The sequence below is a fragment of the Hemicordylus capensis genome, chromosome 5 (genome assembly GCF_027244095.1).
Source record: "Hemicordylus capensis ecotype Gifberg chromosome 5, rHemCap1.1.pri, whole genome shotgun sequence".
Taxonomy (NCBI): Eukaryota; Metazoa; Chordata; class Lepidosauria; order Squamata; family Cordylidae; genus Hemicordylus; species Hemicordylus capensis.
The window spans coordinates 37896172-37915869 of NC_069661.1; the positions used below are offsets into that span (position 1 = coordinate 37896172).

Genomic DNA, 19698 nt, shown 5'->3' on the forward strand with positions numbered 1-19698 from the left:
TGGGAATCCTGAAGCATTCCCCCCACCCCCACCCGCCAAAAGTACATCCTTTGCTTTATGTTGATGTAACTAATATCCATTTCTTAACATACACTTCCTAAAATATTGATGAAAACAACATTGTATTACTTTAATGTTTCGTGATAATAATAAACAAAGAACTTCAGAGCTGCAATATTGTGTAAACCCAGAACCACCATCTGAGGCCTCATGTGGAAGGCAATAATAACAGAATAATTAAAAGAGATTTTCTTTGCAATTCTGCCCAGCTAAATATGATGGTGCTTGGAATTTGCATTAATTTGTTCATAATTCTGATGTAAACTGGCCTACAGGGCCTTCTGTGCTCATGCTAAAGTTGCAAGCTCCGAAAGGCAGTTGGCATTTATTATTCCTTCCTTTTAGGCACTTTCTATGCTATCTGATGTGAAACATCAACAGTTCATCAATATGCAAAGCCTCTGGTTGTCAGTGGATGTTTTCTTCTCTTTTTGTTTGGCAGCTCTAATGGAAGGAGGGAATGGATGACCCAATAGAGATTTATTGGAAATCATTGCCTTGCATATAAACGAAAGCAAGTATTGAGTCAGTCATAATACTCATCAAATAATTTGATGTTAGTTTAATAGTCATGAGATTCAGAGTGCTGACATTTACAATCTCAGTACTTTAAAGCCATGTTCATAATCCAATTCACTGATCCTTATAACTAGAACTTCAGATCTGATTTTTAAACCATCAGCTGAAAAGTGTTTTTTCCTGCAGTAGATAGGAGGACTGGCATTTTTTGCAGGCATCCTGCTCCTAAGCAACTGTGCAGATCCAGTGCGATATAATAGCTTTCAAACTGAGAACCATATTCGGAAATGCACACTCCCTCCATCCTGCACTCTCCAAGTGAATTCCCTCTTTCTTTCCATGTGATATGCCATTAAGGTAGTGTGCCATCGAGTTGGTGTTGCCTCCTGTTGTCTTTGATAGAATACAGAAGAGGTTTACCATTGCCATCTCCCATGCAGTATGAGATTATGCCTTTCAGCATCTTCCTATATCACTGCTGCCCGATATAGGTGTTTCCCATAGTCTGGGAAACATACCAGCGGGGATTCGAACTGGCAACCTATGGCTTGCTAGTCAAGTCATTTCCCGCTGTGCCTTACCTGTGGTTTAAAGTTTCTTTGTTTATTTAAAAACTTCTGTGATTCATTCTCTGCCACAAAAATGGTACCTGAAACAAGGTGTAACATAGCCGAATTAAAGGAGGAGGAGCTGAATTGAATTGAGCCTTTCTGGAGTGGTGGTATAAAAATTGAATAAATAAATAATAAATTAATTAATTAAATTAAAGAAGGCAGAGCAGCTGACTCAAAGGATACACAAGTTACAGGAACCTTAGGGAAGGATAACAGGGGAGGCCACAAGGAAATAAGGAGATAAGGTCATGAACATGCAGACATTATAGTACGTTATAGTTTACATTGTCAATTTGCCCAAACCAATAAAAACTTTTTAAAAACTGGTTGCAATACGATAGGATAAATCATCATCATAAGGAGTTTTTTTAAAAGACCAATCACTTAAATGTGTGGCAGTGCTAACTACTGCTTCCTTAAAAGTTAGAACTTGAAGCCAGAGTCGGATATGGATTTGCACGCCATGGTTTTGAAGGTTCTGGGATTAACAGCTCATGCAGAACGTAAAGATAAGGAAAGCTTGGGTTTCAAGAGAACTAAGAAACCTGGAGGCAGAGTAGCTGAATTAAAGGGTGACCCAATAGGTTGCAGGAGAAGTCACAAATGCATAAGGAAAATAAGGTCATGAGCATGCAGAAGGCGGGGCGCACATGCTTCATACACAGGTACTTTGCAATGGAAGTGCCTATAGTGTGCAGGTGAGCACGTCAGGTAGACCTTGCTCTCCTCTTCCCAACCATGGTTAATTTTGCTGCATTTAGCTCTATATCACTGCATTTCCTTTTTAAAGTACCTCTGCATGGAGCATGTGCACCCAGCCTTCTCTGTGTTCATGACCTTATTTTCCTTAAGCCTGTGGCTTCCCCAGCTACTCTTCCCTGAGGTTTCTGTATCTTGTGCATCCTTTCACCCCCCCTACTCTGCCTCCAGGTTTTCTTTTTCTTAGTTCTCTGGAAATCTACACAGATTTTCTTAACCTTAAATTGTGCATCAGACATTAATCCCAGTCAAACTAACATCTTTCGCTTTCCTCATAGAAACTGGGCTACAAACGTTTTGTTGCTGCCAGTTTCGTTTATTGAGCTGTTAGAATGTTTGTGAGCATTCCATGATATATGCCAAAAGCTTTACCACAAATCCCATGGTACATTATAGTTTAAATTGCCAGTTTGCCCAAACCAGTAAAAACTTTGTGGTATGTTGTTTTTCAGAATCTGTCATATTTTCTACCCCTGCAACCAGTGATAAGTCCACGCTATTTGTACAAGATAATCCTACTGGCTGCCCACCATCTTACTGTCTCCATGATGGAGTTTGTGTTTATTTTTTAGATCTGAAAGCTTATGCATGCAAGTAAGTACATAACTATGTTAGTGTTTCCATGCATTACAGTGAGGATCTTTCTGAGAGAACAGTGAAGTTTAATAGTTTGGTTAGGAATAACATACTTAGCAAAAGTGTTTCATTATAAATCAGGGTGGTTTTTTTCTCCTTAAAAACTATTTCATATTTACATGCCATAAAGAGAGTATGCAAAAATCATTTGTGGTATTATCTCTAGTGCAAGTGTGCATTTATTTTATGTTTGTTGTATTATGTTATAATATAACATAATTATATAAAGTTATATTATGTTATAATATAAAATATTATATTATATTATATTGTGTTTTATGTTCAAAAGCAAAGGATGCTGTTGAAATAACATTGGTGGAAGCCACCCCATATACTGTACCAGATATAAACATGTATGGGAGTTCAAGTGTGAGATTATTATTGCTTTTACAGTTCTGCACTAGGTGGCAGTGTTTCATCGTTCATCACCAAAACATGCCCTCTTAAATCCACAACAACATTATTAAGAAATCTATTCCCCCACCAGTATTTAGCATGTAGACGTAACAGCATGACTTTGGCAAACATGCTCATGCTACAAAATGATTAGTATGGCTTATTCATTCATTCATTCATTCATTTTATTTAACATATTTGTATACCGCCCAAAATAGAAGTCTCTGGGTGGTTTACAACAAAACAATAAACACAACAAATAAAAAGGTTAAAACATTACAACCATTTAAAATTTAAAACATTCAAACTACTAAAAATCAAACTATTAAAACAGTATCTAATTAAAAGCCTGGGCGAACAAATGTGTCTTGACTACCTTTTCAAAAGTTGTAAGAAATGCTGTGTCAACATTCTGCACAAGAACATATATGATCAGTGTTTCACTGTCCTTTGTTTCTTGACTGGTGACAGAAATCATACTGTAAGGTTTATGCTTAAGATGTGTATGTTGGTGGTGCTGCATGATAAGTGAGATTGGTCCACAAAATTCAGTGAAATTTGCAGCACAATCCCATACATGTTTACTTGGAAGTAAGTTCCACTGTGTCGAATTGGGCTTATTCCCAGGTAAATGTGCACAGGATTGATGCCTTCATGTTGCCTGAAATTTAAAAGTTTCCTTCATGTTGAAAGAAATTTAAAATATAAAATTGACTGTAGAGGGTCTCTTAGGTTATTGTTTCTCTCTTTGAAGAAGAACATCAGTGCAGCAGGAGAAGGATGATTTGAATACTTTCCCATGGGGGGGGGCGGATCCCTGCAGATACAAAACCAGCTTACTATGTAGCAACCTAGACTATAGCTCTTCTTCCTGACTTCTAGCTTTCTTTGTGTGTGGAGATTCATTTTTCAATGTGGACAGACATTCAGCCATGCGATTCCCATCCCCTGCTGGCAGTCTGAAATGTTACAGTCTAGGAACAGTTTTACCACTTGCTTTGAACTTTGTGTAAACAAGGTCAGAGAGTGGAATTTGTGAGCAGAAGCCTCTCAATCCCAATCAGCTGACAGGTAGAGGAAGGGGGGGGGTCTCCTACAGTACTAGTTAATCTCTCTGGAAAGGGGATTGTGGCATGCCCAAACTTATACCAGCTTCAGTCGTCTTCTGTGCTCTGGCCGTATCTCATACAAACTGATGTAGTGAGGAGCTTTCTCAAAACCCTCTCCTACTCTGATGTTGGTGCGGACCGTGCTGTATTGCTGCAGGGATGCAGTCCCAGTACTTTTTTTCATTCAGGGCCTCAGCAGGGATGCAAAGTCCTTTGCTTTCTAAGAACATAAGAACAACCCTGCTGGATCAGGCCCAAGACCCATCTAGTCCAGCATCCTGTTTTACATAGTGGCGCACCAGATGCTGCTAGAAGCCTACAGGCAGGAGTTTAAGGGGTGCCCCCTCTCCTGCTGTTACTCTCCTGCAACTGGTATTCAGAGGCATCCTGCCTCTGAGGCTGGAGGTGGTCTATAGCCTGCAGACTAGTAGCTGTTGATAGACCATGAAATTATCCAAACCCTTATTAAAGCCATCCAAGTTGTTGGCTGTCACCACATCTTGTGCCAGAGAATTCCACAAGTTGATTACTTCCTAATTTTCCTAGTTTGACCTAAATTTCCTGGCAATCGGTTTCATGGGATTACCTCTGGTTCTAGTGTTATGTGAGAGGATATGTCTGAGTGAGAGGCTATGTCCTGGGGGACCCCACTTCTTACTTCCCTCCGTTGTGAAAACTCTCCATTTATACCTACCCTTTGTTTTCTGTCTTTCAACCAGTTAGCAATCCACACATGTACTTGTCCCCTTATCCCATGACTGCTAAGTTTTTTCCCCAAGAGTCTTTGATGAGGAACTTTGTTGAAAGCTTTTTGGAAGTCCAGGTATACTATGGTATACCAGGAATACTTCTAAATGGCAAAAGTAGCTCCTGTTGCTATTCCAACAGTTTGTAACATAACTGAATATCGGACGACAATAGATTTTATTACTATTCTTCCCGTCTTCTGTTAGGAACATAGGAACATAGGAAACTGCCATATACTGAGTCAGACCATTGGTCTATCTAGCTCAGTATTGTCTTCACAGACTAGCAGAGGCTTCTCCAAGGTTGCAGGCAGGAATCTCTCTCAGCCCTATCTTGGAGAAGCAAGGGAGGGAACTTGAAACCTTCTGCTCTTCCCAGAACGGCTTCATCCCCTGAGGGGAATATCTTGCAGTGCTCACACATCAAGTCTCCCATTCAGATGCAACCAGGGCAGACCCTGCTTAGCTATGGGGACAAGTCATGCTTGCTACCACAAGACCAGCTCTCCTCCCTTACAAGGAGTATTCTCCACTCTTTCTGACTGATAATCCAGACTGCTCTTCTGGGTGAATAAGCACATTAAGATCAAGCTCTGTAGGTTTATGAAACTATTCTTGACTTGTAACAGAATCACCCAAATTATTGCATCTATCTAAGTGGGAGTGTGTGGCCGTTGCAGTGGGCATGGCTATGGGGCATGGCTGTTGGGCTGGGTGTGGCTCTGGAGCTTATCATGGGGAGCACCTGCACTTCTGAATTTGCAACTATATCACTGTGTGAGAGGCAATGGGATTGTGCCCCTACAAAGGGATTTACAGAATGCTATAGCAGCTTCTGATACAGCAGGACTGCATGTGGAAATGTGTCACTGCAGTGGGACATCTGTGTGCATGTGAATGTTTGGGAGGGCATCAGCTTCATAGTTGTTACAATTTTATATTATTAATACACTGCAGTGATTAAAAAACAAAAGGCAGTTTTCAGTTCTTACAAATACTGTGAGCCCTTTTGGGACAGGGAACCATTTCCTTATAACTTTGCTTTGTAAATGGCTTTGAGAACTTCTTTTTGAAAAGTGAAATCTAAACTTTCATAATAATGGTGGATTCCCAAGGGCAGTGTTTATGGCTTTATTTTAAATGGATCAGTGTAATGTTCTTATCCGTTTCTTGTTCAGTTCATTTCTATTTCTCATGAGTTCCAGTGTTATTCTTGCACCTGGTTGAAACAAATAGGTTTTAATTTTTTTAGAATCAAGCTAGCATTTTTCCAGAGAGTGCTGAATTGAGAACCCAGGTCTATGTATTACAGATGTCATCAAAATGTGTCTTTTCTATAAAATTTTAATATATAATCAATGGAGTTTTTATCCTCATCCCTTAAAAAAATACCATATCACGATTATGCAGAGTGCTATAATCCAGTTAATTCTTTCTCCGAATCTCTACCCCCTTGGCCCTGGCTCAAACTTCAGGGCTTCATCATTTTGGGCTTCATCACCAATTTGTTTTTATTTCAAGAGCTGGAAAACCTACATTAGCTAAAGTAATTTTCACATTTTCAGTCTCATAGATTGCAGTCAACACCTCATTGGAGCCAATTGCAAAACTCTCATTTTCCCTGTATGACATTTCCATAACAGCTGCATTTAGTGAAATCATACACATACAGTAACATTTATTGTCTTCCTTATTAGTGTCCATATTTGTTCATTTGCTTTTGACAGGTGTGTAAAAGGCTACCTGGGAGAGCGCTGTCAATTCAGTGACTTGGAGTGGTGGGAAGAACAGCAACATGTGAAACAAATGAAGAAACAGAACATTGTGACAGCTGTTTGCCTGGTTCTGGTGCTCCTGATTCTTCTCCTTGGAGTTGGTGCTGTCTATTGCTACAGGTAGAATGATCTGGAAAGCTTTAAAAAAAATTTTTTTTAGGTTGTCAGTTTCCAGAAGAATGTAAGAAGAGCCTTGCTGTATCAGGCTCAATGCCCATCTAGTCCAGCATCCTGTTTCCTTACAATGGCTCACCAGATGCCTCCGGGAAGCCCACAAGCAAGAGATGAAGGCATGCCCCTTCTCCTGCTGTTGCTCTCTTTCACCTGGTGTTCTGACCCTGGAAATAGCCTATAGCCATCAGGTCTAGTAGCCATTGATAGTCCATGAATGCCTAGTCCCCTTTTAAAGCCAACCAGGCTGTGGCCAACACAACATCCTCTGGCAGAGATTTCCATAGATTGATTATGCGTTGTGTGAAAAAATGCCTCCTTTTGCCAGTCCTACCTGTTCCACTAGGTAGGTAATACCACACAGCTTGGCTTCTGTTGACTCTGTACCCAATGTTGTTCTTGCTGTTTAAAAAACAACTTTTTAATACAAATGTGTATATCCCGCATTTCTTCCCGTTTGGAACTTGGGGTAGTGCATATGGGTTTCACCATTCATCACCCATCCAGGCCAGGGCCAGCCCATCCCCTAGGCAGAACGAGACAGTTGCCTAGGGTTCCAATTCTTGGAGGGTGCTACATGCATCTCTTTCCCTCTCTAAGCAACACTTGACATGTCTGACGTGCTGGGAGTGCCCATTTGCTCTACTTTCTGAAGGGGGAGTGAGAGGTACAGGGGTAGAGAGAAAGAGTGAGTGAGCAAAGACAACCTTGCTTTGCTTTCCTCTCTCCTCCCATCCCAAACTCTCTCCAGTTCCAGCGAATGAGCAGCCTGCATGGCTCAAATATAGCCAAAATCAAACTCTGCCTAGCGTGCTAAAAATCCTAGGGCCAATCCTGATCCAGCCACTAACCAGCCCTAGACCTGCTTAGCTTCAGCAAGGTGGCTGTATCATGTGCCCTCAGATCATCTCCTGGGTCATTTTCAGTTTTGCTAATATAAAGACTACCATGTTTCTCTTCACTTCTGTTCTCTACCTTACAAGGGGACTGTTTTGTTTTTGTTTTTAATTAGTACTGGAGACCAGACTGGCCAGCTACCGGTGTTAGATCTTATTTTCCTTTTAAATGGGAGAATGGCTGTTGTTAGGGATGTGCAAACAGGTTTGACTGTTTGGGGTCAAATCAAACCACCAAACCACCCCCTGTTCAGTCTGACCTTGGACCAAACCCTGCTACTGGGGCTTCATGATTTTAAAAAATACATATTTTAATTTATCCCTCTGGGCGAGTTGTCTGAGGCAGCCAGGAGGAAGGGGAAGTCTGTGGAGGCTCCTCCCCCCCCCCCCCCCGCCGGCCTTCCTTATTTCAGAAATCAGCCATTCAGCCGCTCTTGGGTGGGTTTTGGGCCTTTCCCCCTCGGTGCGGCGACCATTTTGGAGGCTGCCACCCCTGTGCAATAGGCCTCTACTAACTTCCCCCCTCAGTGTGCCTGTATGTTTTCCCATACGTAGCTAATCATACAAGGGGTAGGATTTGGAGGACTGTGATGCAGGGCTGGGTCGTTGCCAACAAGTCATATTTTGGGGTAGCACAGAGAGCACCCTTCCATCCAAATATCTCAATTACACTGGATCATGGGCTCATGAGACTAGTGCCCACCTTACTTGGCCTAGTCAAAAGAACTTGACTCTTGGCTCAAAGCAGGTCGATGCTGGCAGGTTATTCTGGTAGCGTGCCTTCAGGTCTAAACTATCAAGGCAGACTGAAACAAGATGCACCTGCACCTCACTAACATGGAAGTCCTATTCACAGCCCTATTCACCACGTACATCACATTTACATAGATTCTTCCTACCTTTGTTGTGTAAGCTACCCTCAGAGTGATTAGGTTTGAAGTGGCAATAGATTTCTTTGACTTTCATGAAATCTGCCACCCTCTTGGTAAGCAGAATGGCTTGGAAACAGCCTCAGAGCATGTTTCAAGGTATATCTATCTCCAGCCAAAGCATATGGCCTCAGAATCTGCTTGGATCACTATTCACTTCATCACTTGAAGTGACTCTACTTCATCACTTGAAGTGACTCACAGACTCTCACACATGAGGGTTATAACCCTTTGCTTCTCACTTCTTCTCATCGCTTACCTGCCTGCTGCCAAAGAAGAAGCCCCTCCATGCCAACGTCCAATGAACGAACCAACTTATCCAAGAAGGATAGGTAAACCAACCTCTTGCACTTCTAAATCTCCTTGCCGCTTCTTTGCCTCCCTCCTTGTTTCTCAAGCACTTTTTACGGCAAGCCTTAAGCCAGGCTCTGGTCTTAAGCACCTTAGCCAAGCAGATCGATCTCTAATTAGGATTCATTCCTAATTAGAGATTGATCGTACTCAGAATCTAGAAAGAAACATAAGATAGACACCAGCAACAGTCACTGGAGGTACTGTGCTGGGGGTGGATAGGGCCAGTTACTCTCCCCCTGCTCAATAAAGAGAATTACCACGTTAAATAGGTGCCTCTTTACCCAGTTAGCAGGGGTGATGGCTTGCATGTACGCGGGTGTGCCTGATGCTGGGGAAGGAACTAGATCTTCCTCTCAAAATAAAAGATATTGAGAGGAGTTCCAGTAACGGATCTCTCACATCATGCCGGGTTTTGTCCTTTAAAAGCTGGCTGCTGTGCATGGGAGAGGAGTCCATGGAATCCAGGTCAGACTGAGTCAGCCATTACCTGTTCCTAATGTAGAGTGTGTGCTGTGTTTAAACTACATGCCTGGAAAGGCTGCCTTTGGGCATCACATGGCGGTCAAGTTTCAGAGCACTGCATTTAAAGCTAGCTGCGGATTGCTCTACTTCATCACTTGAAGTGACTCACTTTCCAAATGAGCTAAAGTGATATATATGGAAGAAGTACATGGGATAGAACTTCCTAAATTGGCTGGTAAACTAGCACTAAAGCTGTCATTTTAACCCTACTGAAAAGGATGGCCAGCATCTTTGGCCAGCACTTGGGTACCTTGGTTCACGAACTCTCTATTTTTTGTTGCTACAACCTGTTCTCATTTAAAAACAAAAATAAAAAGTCATTGTTTTGCCCTGATTTACTTTCCTCCTCTACCAAATGGTTTTGATCAATATAACTGTTTATCTTGAAAGCAAGTTTTCAATTACATGCTTGGCTGGGTTTGTAGTACAGCTATTAGTAGCCTAACTAGATCAAAATGAAACCACTGATCTAAATCCCCCTTTAACTGGAGCCCAGAAACCAATATTTGGATTGGAATGGCTATTTCGTTTTTACTCATACTCGGCTGTATTTTAAGACATATTGATTAAGTTCCGTGAACAGGTCAGTAAAAGTCCTTCTCTTCATCCATAAAACATAAACTCATATTGCCCCTTAATGTGAGGCTTACAGGAATAAAAAAAATGAGCAGCTGTGGTAAGGCTTTTAGAATATCTCCACTTTCTGTATCTATTTCTTTGTAACACCCCCCCACCGGCCGCATTCACATGTAATGTGGAACCGTGGGTCCAATAGACCCATGGTTCTGCTCCTCCCTTCCCCAGCTCTCCTGTATGAATTCGGACATAACTGAGAGTGATCTCTCTGCAGTCAGCAAGCCTACAGAGCAGAGGGGGAACTGGCAGTTTGGGCTGCCTCCTTGACTGAAGGACAGCCTGAGGAGCTTTCTCCCTCAACTCTGATTGAAGGGGATGCAGCCTGCGGTTCCACATTTGGACACAACGCAGGCTGCATCCAACCTCAAGCTGCGGTGACAAAACTCACTACAACCTGAGGGTCCAGATTGGACTTAGAAATCTGGAACCGAGGGTATGTCACCGCATGGAACCACATTTGCACACATTCAGACATAAGGTTTCAGGAAGCTCTGTCCCATTTAACTGCAATTCCCCATTGTGTGCAGCTGTCCTCCCTCTCCCTCTCCCTCTCCCTCTCTACTATGTTTCCTGATTCAGAATATTTATAATGGTGACTTTAACAGAGTAAGGCTCTGTAGTCAACAGCAGTGTTCCCTATAACAGGGATTCCCAGATGTTGTTGACTAAAACTCCTATAATCCCCAAGCAAAAGCCATTGCAGCTGGGGAGTCTGGGAGCTGTAGTCAACAACATCTGGGAATCCCTGTTAGAAGGAACACTGGTCAACAGATATGTAAAAACTAATGCTGATGATAATGTACATTATAGCCCTCCAGTGGCTGTTGCTTGTACAGTATCTACTTTATTTTAAGGCAGTTCACACAATTATAATTCACACAAATATAACACACTTGTCCTACCCTAGTTCAGGAGCTGCGCAAAGCCCCTCCCCCCATTTTGTGATTGTATATGAACAAAACAGCAAGGTTGGAGGGAGAGGAAGTGATCATATGGGAGAGGGTTGCTGGGACGGATGGCACTGTCCTACCCAGCTCTCATACCCAGCACCTTCCCAAGATTGGAGGAATCACTGTCCAATCCAGCACCTCTTTCCCAATCACTTTCTCCCATGTCAACTTTGCTTTCCCCACTCACATATGATCACAAAACGGGAGCATGCACTGCAAAATTATAATTATGTGAACTGCCATTTTGGGAAAGAGAACCTTATTTATTTATTTATTGTTTTTCTGTGTAAATCACTTTGAACAACTTTGTTGAAAAGCAGTAGATAAATATTTGTAGTTGTAGCTGTACATTACAAAGGCTCTCACATCCATGATCTCAGTCATCTTTACAACAATCCTATAAGGTAGATAAATATTATGAGCCTTATATTTATGTATTAAATATAATTCTACCCCATCTCATCAAGAAAATGTTTGATGCAATTTACATCATAAAAGATAAAAACATAAGACAATGCTGACAAAAAATTGAAATAAAATAGCAGCAACAAAGCAAGACTAAACATGGTACTAGAACAACAAACACAGCAGCAGATAATATAGGCCAGCTTAACATTCTGCAGTTCAAAACTCCGAAAAGCAGCAGCTGATAACAATAATAATAATTAACTTAGTTAAAATGTGTGCCACCTAAAACTCTTGACTATAAGTGCCAGATATTCCAGAGAACAGGCCTTTTTCAATGGGACATCACAGACAGGGTAAGGTAAAGTGTGCCATCAAGTCGATTTCGACTCTTGGCGCCCACAGAGTCCTGTGGTTTTCTTTGGTAGAATACTGGAGGGGTTTACCATTGCCTCCTCCTGCGCAGTATGAGATGATGCCTTTCATCACCATCCTATATCGTTACTGCCCGATATAGTGCCAGTGGGGATTTGAACCGGCAGCCTTCTGCGTGTTAGTCAAGCATTTTCCCATGGTTCCCGCCCTCCTCACCCCAGCAGGTGGTGAAACTTGGGAAACTTGGGAAAGGACTTCCCCAGAAGATCTCTGTCCATACGCAGGTTCAAATGCTGCTGTATAATCACTGGTGTATCCTTTGGGTTTCTTTTTAGACTGTGAGTCCCTTTTAGGAAGGAAAAGGTTTTTTCATTTCTTTGATGTGTTAACTGCTTTGAGAACTTGTTTTTAAAAACATATTATTATATCCTACATAATAACAATAGCTTGCCTAATAGTGGCTAAATGTGCCTAATTAGCTCGCCTAATCTTGGCTAAATCCAGAGAAAGTCAATCACACTTGATACCCATTGAAATAACTGGGACTAATGTTAATTGTGACCATTAAATGAGGTGAGACTTAAGCATGACTGACATGTTTTCCTGGAGCCCGACAGGTTGTTTTCTCACATTTATGATGCAAGGAAATTTTAAGTTTCACAAGTTAATGGCCTTGCTGAGGTTATAGTAGGGAGGTTTCTGGTTTGAGTTTTCAATAAGTTCTCCCTCTGTGTAGAAGATTGGCCCAGAATGACTTCCATAAGTGGACATGTTCAAACCAGTTGTGTAATCAAATGTGAGTTCATAAAAAAAAATCCACAGTACTTTACTAGGCCTTTCAGCCAGTAGTTTCTTGAAGAGGGATGGAACTTGGTTATGTTCCCATTGTTACCTTGCTAATGACACCCTCATCTTTGCTACTTGGACACATAACAATTTGCCATGAGTTCAAGGTGTTACACTCTGCTGCCTGGGAAAGGGTGGAGCTCCCCACAGTTTACAGCCTTGTCGTGATGAAACAGAGCTCAGCTGCCAAGACCCAGTGAGTGTTGGAGTAATCATGTTGTTTGGCCAGTGTCCCATTCTCCGAGGGCGTTTCATTTCTTTGGGCGTTTTGTTTTACAGTAGACAGCGGCGGTTTCACAAGAAGGTTCCCTGTGTGGAAGCAATGAAAGATACCAGCAGCAGTGCTGACAGTGAGAACACGAAGCCCCCAAGCACCGAGCCTCTGGTAATTCTATCTTAATGTGGAGTGGTGAGAGAAGTAGGAAGGATCAAAGGGCATTAGGGATCCATGAGATTATCCATCAAATAATTCACATCTTAAATATATTAAATAACTGATGGGTCATCAAGTGCTTTGCTGTGAGTCCCAGTTCCTCTTACCTCATTGTTATGTTATCCTTCTAAGTTCACAGCTGCCTGAATGCATTGCAAGCAGGAGACAATGTTATTGTTAGCTTGGCACACAACAGTTGGAGAGATGTGTTCTAAATTAAGGAATGCCAGTGCGATGACATGAGAGATCAGTGACTGATTCCCACAGCAGAGATGTAAATGGGGTTTGTTTCTTAGAGACCGAGGCTGCAGTCCTGCAACCAGTTATGCCTGCTTGCTCCCATCCAAGCCAGAGGGCTTAAAGCATGTCTAACTGAGTACAGAATTGCAATCCAAACATGCTACCTAGGGGTGTTTGGATTTGAGGAGGTGACATGCCTTTGTATCAGAAACAGCTTTGAATTTATTTGGGCAGCTGAGGAGTGAAACAAAGGGAATGAGAAATGAGCCGATGAAATATCCTTATGTTACTCATTATTTTCTACATTGAGACCAATTTGATACCACCCTGACAGAATACAGTTGTCTTAACATAAAGTTTTGCGGCCAACATGTTTGTGTTACTTGCATTTTTCCTTTCCTTTTTTCTATGAGGCAATAGATGGGAAACATAGTTTCTAAATGCATCTAATACTAGAAGCGAGCATTAGGACTGCAACCACCTTGTTCATTCCAAACTGCTCATGGAATAAATTGCTACTGAATAAAGCTTCCCTTAGCAGCAGTTGTTGCTACAGCTAATCCTAGCTACTAAAATATTTTTCATTGGGTATGGAGGTTAATTAAACATATAAACAGTGGACTGAGTCATTACAATAAAATCTAGTTTAATCTTCTGCAACATACTTTTCAGATTGCTTTTCTCCTCTGCATGGCTTTGGTTGATATGGTAGAGGTCCATTCCATGAAATTTTGGGTACAGTTGACAGAGTCCAAAGTCTTGGAAGCCTCATCCTAGGTTGATACAAGGATCTTTAGATGTGTAAGAAACTGGAGGGGAAATGTGCATAGGGGAATTTTATATTTATATTTGTACATATTTCAAGTTTTATGCACAAGTCTTGGAGTAAATGGTTGACATAAAAAATCTGTAGGAGCCTCCAGAAATCATGAGGGTTATTGGCACACTAAGATATGAAGTTCGGTGCAAGCCTGATTTACATGCATATGAGTTGTGCAACATGAGCTTGTGCATGGGAATGTTTAGTAGAGGACCCATGTCTCACTGGAGGTGTTTGTGTTGACTGTTTTCTAGTTAATTATTGTAATGGAACATGACAGGCCTGCTGAAGTAACAGATTATGAGAAGGAAGATCTTGGTTATTTCTGCCTTTCAGAACCTTGTAAGTATGATTTCCTTTATCCTTTGAAAATATATTTACTGGGTAGGGATGTGCAAATCAATTCAAATTTGACTTGATTCGACTCAAATCTGGGTCATTTGAGTGATTCGGATTCAAATCAAATCACTCCTTAAAAGGGCAATTTGATCTGAATTCGAATTAAATTTTTGAAATTTTATTCGAGAGCCATTTTGCACCTTTTAAAAACCACTCAGGGCTCTTGGTTGGTTAAAAAAGGCACCCAAACAGGGTCAAATCCATTTGAATTTTGTTCAAACTCAAATTGAATTTTCAAACTGGATTTGAATTTGAAACAAATTTTTGGAATTTGATTCATATTTGAAACAAATCAAAAAATTCATTTCGTGCACATCTCTATTAGCTGGAAAAATCAAGAGGAAGAAGAACAAGACAAACATTTCAGGCCTATGTTATGTTATCAGCATGGTGTAGTGGCTAGAGTGCCGGACTAGGACCGGGGAGACCCGAGTTCAAATCCCTATTCAGCCATGAAACTAGCTGGGTGACTCTGGGTCAGTCACTCTGTCTCAGCCTAACCTACTTCACAGGGTTGTTGTTATGAGGAGAAACCTAAGTATGTAGTACACCGCTCTGAGCTCCTTGGAGGAAGAGCGGGATATAAAATGTAAATAAATAAATAAAATAAAATAAATAAAATCTCGGAAATGTTATCTCGGTGGTGCAGTTGCTACTGAGTTCCCCACGTGTGGGAGCTACATGTAAAGCTGTACAGGTAAAACTACATGTAAAGCTGTTTTTGTGAAATGGCTCCCATGTTGGTTAGATTGGCTTAAACCATATCAGCAGGTGATTTTACCGACATGGTTGTAATCACTTCAACACATGTGGGAGCCACTTCAGACAAGCTATTTCCCCTTTGGATTGTCTCACACGGTGTTTGGCATCTCAGCAGTAATCATGCTCCTTAGGCAACAAATGGATCAGGCCTTGGGTACCTCCAGTGATGGAATTTCGTGGCTTACATGCCAATTAGGAATATTTGCAGAAGCAGCATGCACCGGGGATCATGAGTTCACTATATTTATCCTTGGAGATAGCTCTTGATTCTTTTCCTACAAGTACTGTGTGGCAAATGATGTCTGAAAACAGGTGTTATTAATTGGAAATCACCTTGCTGATCAGGAGAGAGAATAGTTAAACCTCTGTTTATGTCTTAAATTATTCTCATGACAATTTGAAAAGGGACACAGTATCAGATCAGAGCAGTGTGTTTTCCTCTCATTTAGCCTTCCAGCAAACTGTAAGGGTTTGTGAGTTTCATGGTCAAGCAAATATTTGTACCTGAATCTCCCTGATTGTATCTATCCATTACACAACAAAGACTCTTATGACTTCCTGTGTATGTGCATACTTAGGGATCCAGTTTGCTCTGAGTAACTCTCCCCTCCCTCCCTTGTCTAGCTTGAAATTTCGATACCTGGACCACCATTGTTTCTCAGCATCAGCCTCCAGATACCCCAAAGACCTAGTCCTGTGAACCAGAGAATGACCTTCAGCGGAATACTAGCCCTAACCATTCTTGAAAAGTGATGCTGGTCTCTCCAACCTCATGCAGCCAGTTAATGCAGGCAGCTTAAAGCGCCTTTCAGCTAAGCTAAACATGGGACACTGATGGCTCATTAGGTAACTGAAGTATGTGATTTCTGGAAACAACATTTAAAAGAGCATTTTAAAAACACCCAGACAAATCCTCGGCTGCTCATTCATAACATTCATGCCTGGAAGCACTGGAAGGGTGCTAGGTATGTTCTTCTCCCTTCACACTGCTCATATACTCTTGATGCCACTTTCAAAACTGGCCATGCTAACTTCAGCTGGCAGAAAAATGGATACCAGAGAGGAGAACTCTGCATTGGTGGTGGTGATTCATTTAGATTTTCATTTTGAATTAATTTACTGCAGCTCAATTCTGCATGAATACAGTATGAAAAAGGCGCAACATAAGTGCAAAACCCCCTAGAGAACACATAAAGGTATAGAAATGAAAATCAAGTCTGGAAATAATTTAATTTAAATTGAATAATTTCCCAGACTCTGGTAGAGAATTGGGCTTAGGTCTGAAGCAACACATCATCATAGAGCCTGGAGCCTTTGAATTTTGCTGTGGCTTTTTTTTTTTTAACCATAAATGGGACCCACCTGGCCATCCGCATTTTACATTACGTAGCCGAAATTGGGATGGTGGTGATGTGGACAGCATAGTAGGGGACCTTCAGGCTCTGCCATGTTATGGGGATTCATTGCCTCATGCCAGACTGGTGCAGCTTAATTTTTGTATATAATGACTGAATATCCAAACAAGAGTGAAGTTTGAATAGACAAGGGTTCTATAATATTAATGAAATGCTTCGTATCTTCAGACATCATTCTCGTTTGTTACTTTGGATGTTCTAGCTTTATATACATCAATTCCACATGAAGGTGCCAGAATGGTTGTGACAGCAGATTAATTTGTGGCCATACAGGGAATCTGAACAGTATGGATTTGGGTCCAAAATGAATCTGCAAGGGGTAGTTCCTTGAATCAGGCCAAAAAAATGCAGGTGTTGCCAGTGTTTCTAATATAAAGAGTACTTTTCTGGAAAGGAAAATAATGCCACTCAATAAGGAAGAATTGTTTCTTTCAGAGGAGGCGAGAAGAAAGCAGATGCTTTTTTTTTTTTTTTTTTAAGAAGAAGAAGAAGAAGATGCTTTCTTCTTCTTTTTTGAAGAAAGCAGATGCTTATATTGGGTGTTCTAACTTTAAAAACTCTAGAATCCTAGATCAAGCATCAAGTGTCACTTTTCAGGGACCCTTAACTATAGTGATATTCTTGTAATAGTAGTAGTAATAATTAATAATAGTAATAAACTAGTGCTAGAGTATTGTCAGTTGCAATTCAGCCTGTATTCACACCATCATTTTTTGTTTTTGCTACAAAGTTAGCTTGTGAAATTATCTTGTGTAGCAATTCAACATGGCTGCTAATTTCCCAAGAGGCTCAATATGCATCCATGCCATTGACCATCATCAGTTCAACTCCAGCAATAATATTTGCCACACTTGTCCTTACTAATCATCTATTTTGGGGTGGGGTTTTTTTGCTGAACACTCCATGAAACAAAACATGCAGATCTCCATCAAACGAGCACTTTAAAAAAATAAATAAATTACCTTGCAGTAAAATATATGGTTGTACAAAAAAAGAAAAGAAAAGAAAAGAAAAAGAAAATATATAGACCATTTGGATGCCATTATTTGTTCTTCCCCTGAGCAAGGCAGATGGCCATTAAAAAGAAAAGAGGAACAAAGCATTATACTTTTTAGGAGCTAAAGATCCAAGCACATGCTCTGGAGAAAGTAAATGACTTTTTCTGCTTGTCCCTGGCATCAGCTGTCAACACAACACATGAGGTCTACCTGGTTAACAGTGTGGTAGGAATTAGGAGGTTAAAGGTTGTTATTTTACCACCTGGGCCAGTCAAAAACATTCAAGACTGACATGGGAGGAGCCATATATCTCCTAGCAACTGCTTGACACTTTACTGAGGCCAACACTGGTAAACCTAGTTGTATCCATTTACAGTGCAAACTGCTGAGAGAGAGAAAATGACCCATAGGGCTCTGTCAAATGGAAAAAAGACTTATCCAATCTCTGCAACAAAAGCTTGTTTCAAAATTTGGAAGAAAATCAATTTTGGAATTGATTTTTTAAAATAGAACTGGTTTGCTTTTATTGCCATCATGGAATCTATAAGATTGATTGTATAAAGATTGAGAGGGTTTATTTTTATAATTAATGGATACATAGTTGCAGAGTATAACACGTAATTAAAACTAACAGGATACTTGTGTTGTATAGAGACTTGTTTTAATCTTTTGTGACAGTAATGTGACAATTATTAGAATGGAATTATTTTGTAATGCTGGTAACATTGCATGCCTAGTAATAATTTTTACTAAGCATGCAAAGTTTAGTCAATTCATTGGCTATACAGTATTGGCTGAGTATATTAAAACATCTAATTAGCTAAAAAGATGGTCCTGATCAGCTAGGCAGCCTGTTGCAATTAGTTATTGCATCTTGCAATAACTGGGGATAGCAGGCCTCATCTTAGAAGAGGTGTGTCTATTCTAGGATGCTTTCTCTTGTGACATACTTGCATCATCTAAAAACAAATTAAGTATGGTTTTTCTTCAGAAAATTTTTATTTGTATGTAAACTTACACAGATTTAATTGGTTAATCAAGTAAATTTTTTTTTGGCAATTGAGTAACTAAGACTTCTTTAATTGGCAGATGCCCCTACTTCTTAATATTTGAAATAACGTTGTTTAAAATATTCCATTCAGATAACACAGATTACGTTCGAAGGTTGTGTGGGATTTTCCCCCCCATTTTGTTATTTCATTTGTTTTTGTTATTAATTACTTTTGTTTAATTATTCACTTGTTAAAATAGTATTTGTTTTGTTATTCATATTAAGTTTTTGTTTTGCCTCTTACATTTATTTTCATTATGAAGATCTTCACGGCAGAGGATACTGAGTGTATACCTGTGCCTGAACCGAGCTTCTCAGAGATGGAGGCTAAAGAACTGAGTCAGACAGAGGTGACAAGAGGTGATGTTCTACACTCAAAAAAAAAAATTGCTAGGGCCAGATACCGTCTTTAAGAGTCCTTAAAGAACTTAAATGTGAAATTGCCAACCTCCTTGCAAAAATATGTAACTTATCCATACAATCAGGCTCTCTACCAGAGGACTGGAAAGTAACCAATGTAACACCAATTTTCAAAAAGGGATCTAGAGGGATCTGAGAAACTACAGGTCAGTTAACTTAATGCAGGCCTGCTTGACTTAGCGCCCCCCCCCCAGCTGTTTTTGGGCTACAGCTCCCATAATCCCCAACCACAGTGGCCAATAGCCAGGGATTATGGGAATTGTAGGCCAACATCTGCAGGAAGGCCAAAATTGAGCAGGTCTGACTTAATGTCTGTGCTGGACAAATTGATGGAAAGTATTCTCAAAGATAAAATTGTTAAGCATATAGAAGAACAGGCCCTGCAGAAGGAAAAGCAGCATGGTTTTCACAAAGGTAAATCTTGCCTCACCAACCTTTGGGAGTTCTTTGAGTGTCAACAGG

At 40.6% G+C, this 19698-nt stretch overlaps 1 protein-coding gene across 8 annotated transcripts in view; it reads left to right on the top strand.

Annotated features, from left to right (window-relative positions):
- Positions 1-19030, top strand: part of EGF (epidermal growth factor) — a 91826-nt gene extending 72796 nt beyond the window's left edge. For 6 of the 8 annotated variants that reach the window (XM_053256960.1, XM_053256959.1, XM_053256958.1 and 3 more), the window contains 5 exons: positions 2405-2546; positions 6567-6734; positions 12978-13083; positions 14446-14533; positions 15977-19030. In XM_053256960.1, the coding sequence (XP_053112935.1) occupies positions 2405-2546; positions 6567-6734; positions 12978-13083; positions 14446-14533; positions 15977-15981 (509 nt within the window). In that variant the 3' untranslated portion in view covers positions 15982-19030. Of the gene's footprint in view, positions 1-502; positions 575-2404; positions 2547-6566; positions 6735-12977; positions 13084-14445; positions 14534-15976 lie in introns of those variants that run through there. The other 2 variants (XM_053256957.1, XM_053256962.1) reach the window with 2 other exon arrangements.
- Positions 19031-19698: the final 668 nt, after the last annotated feature.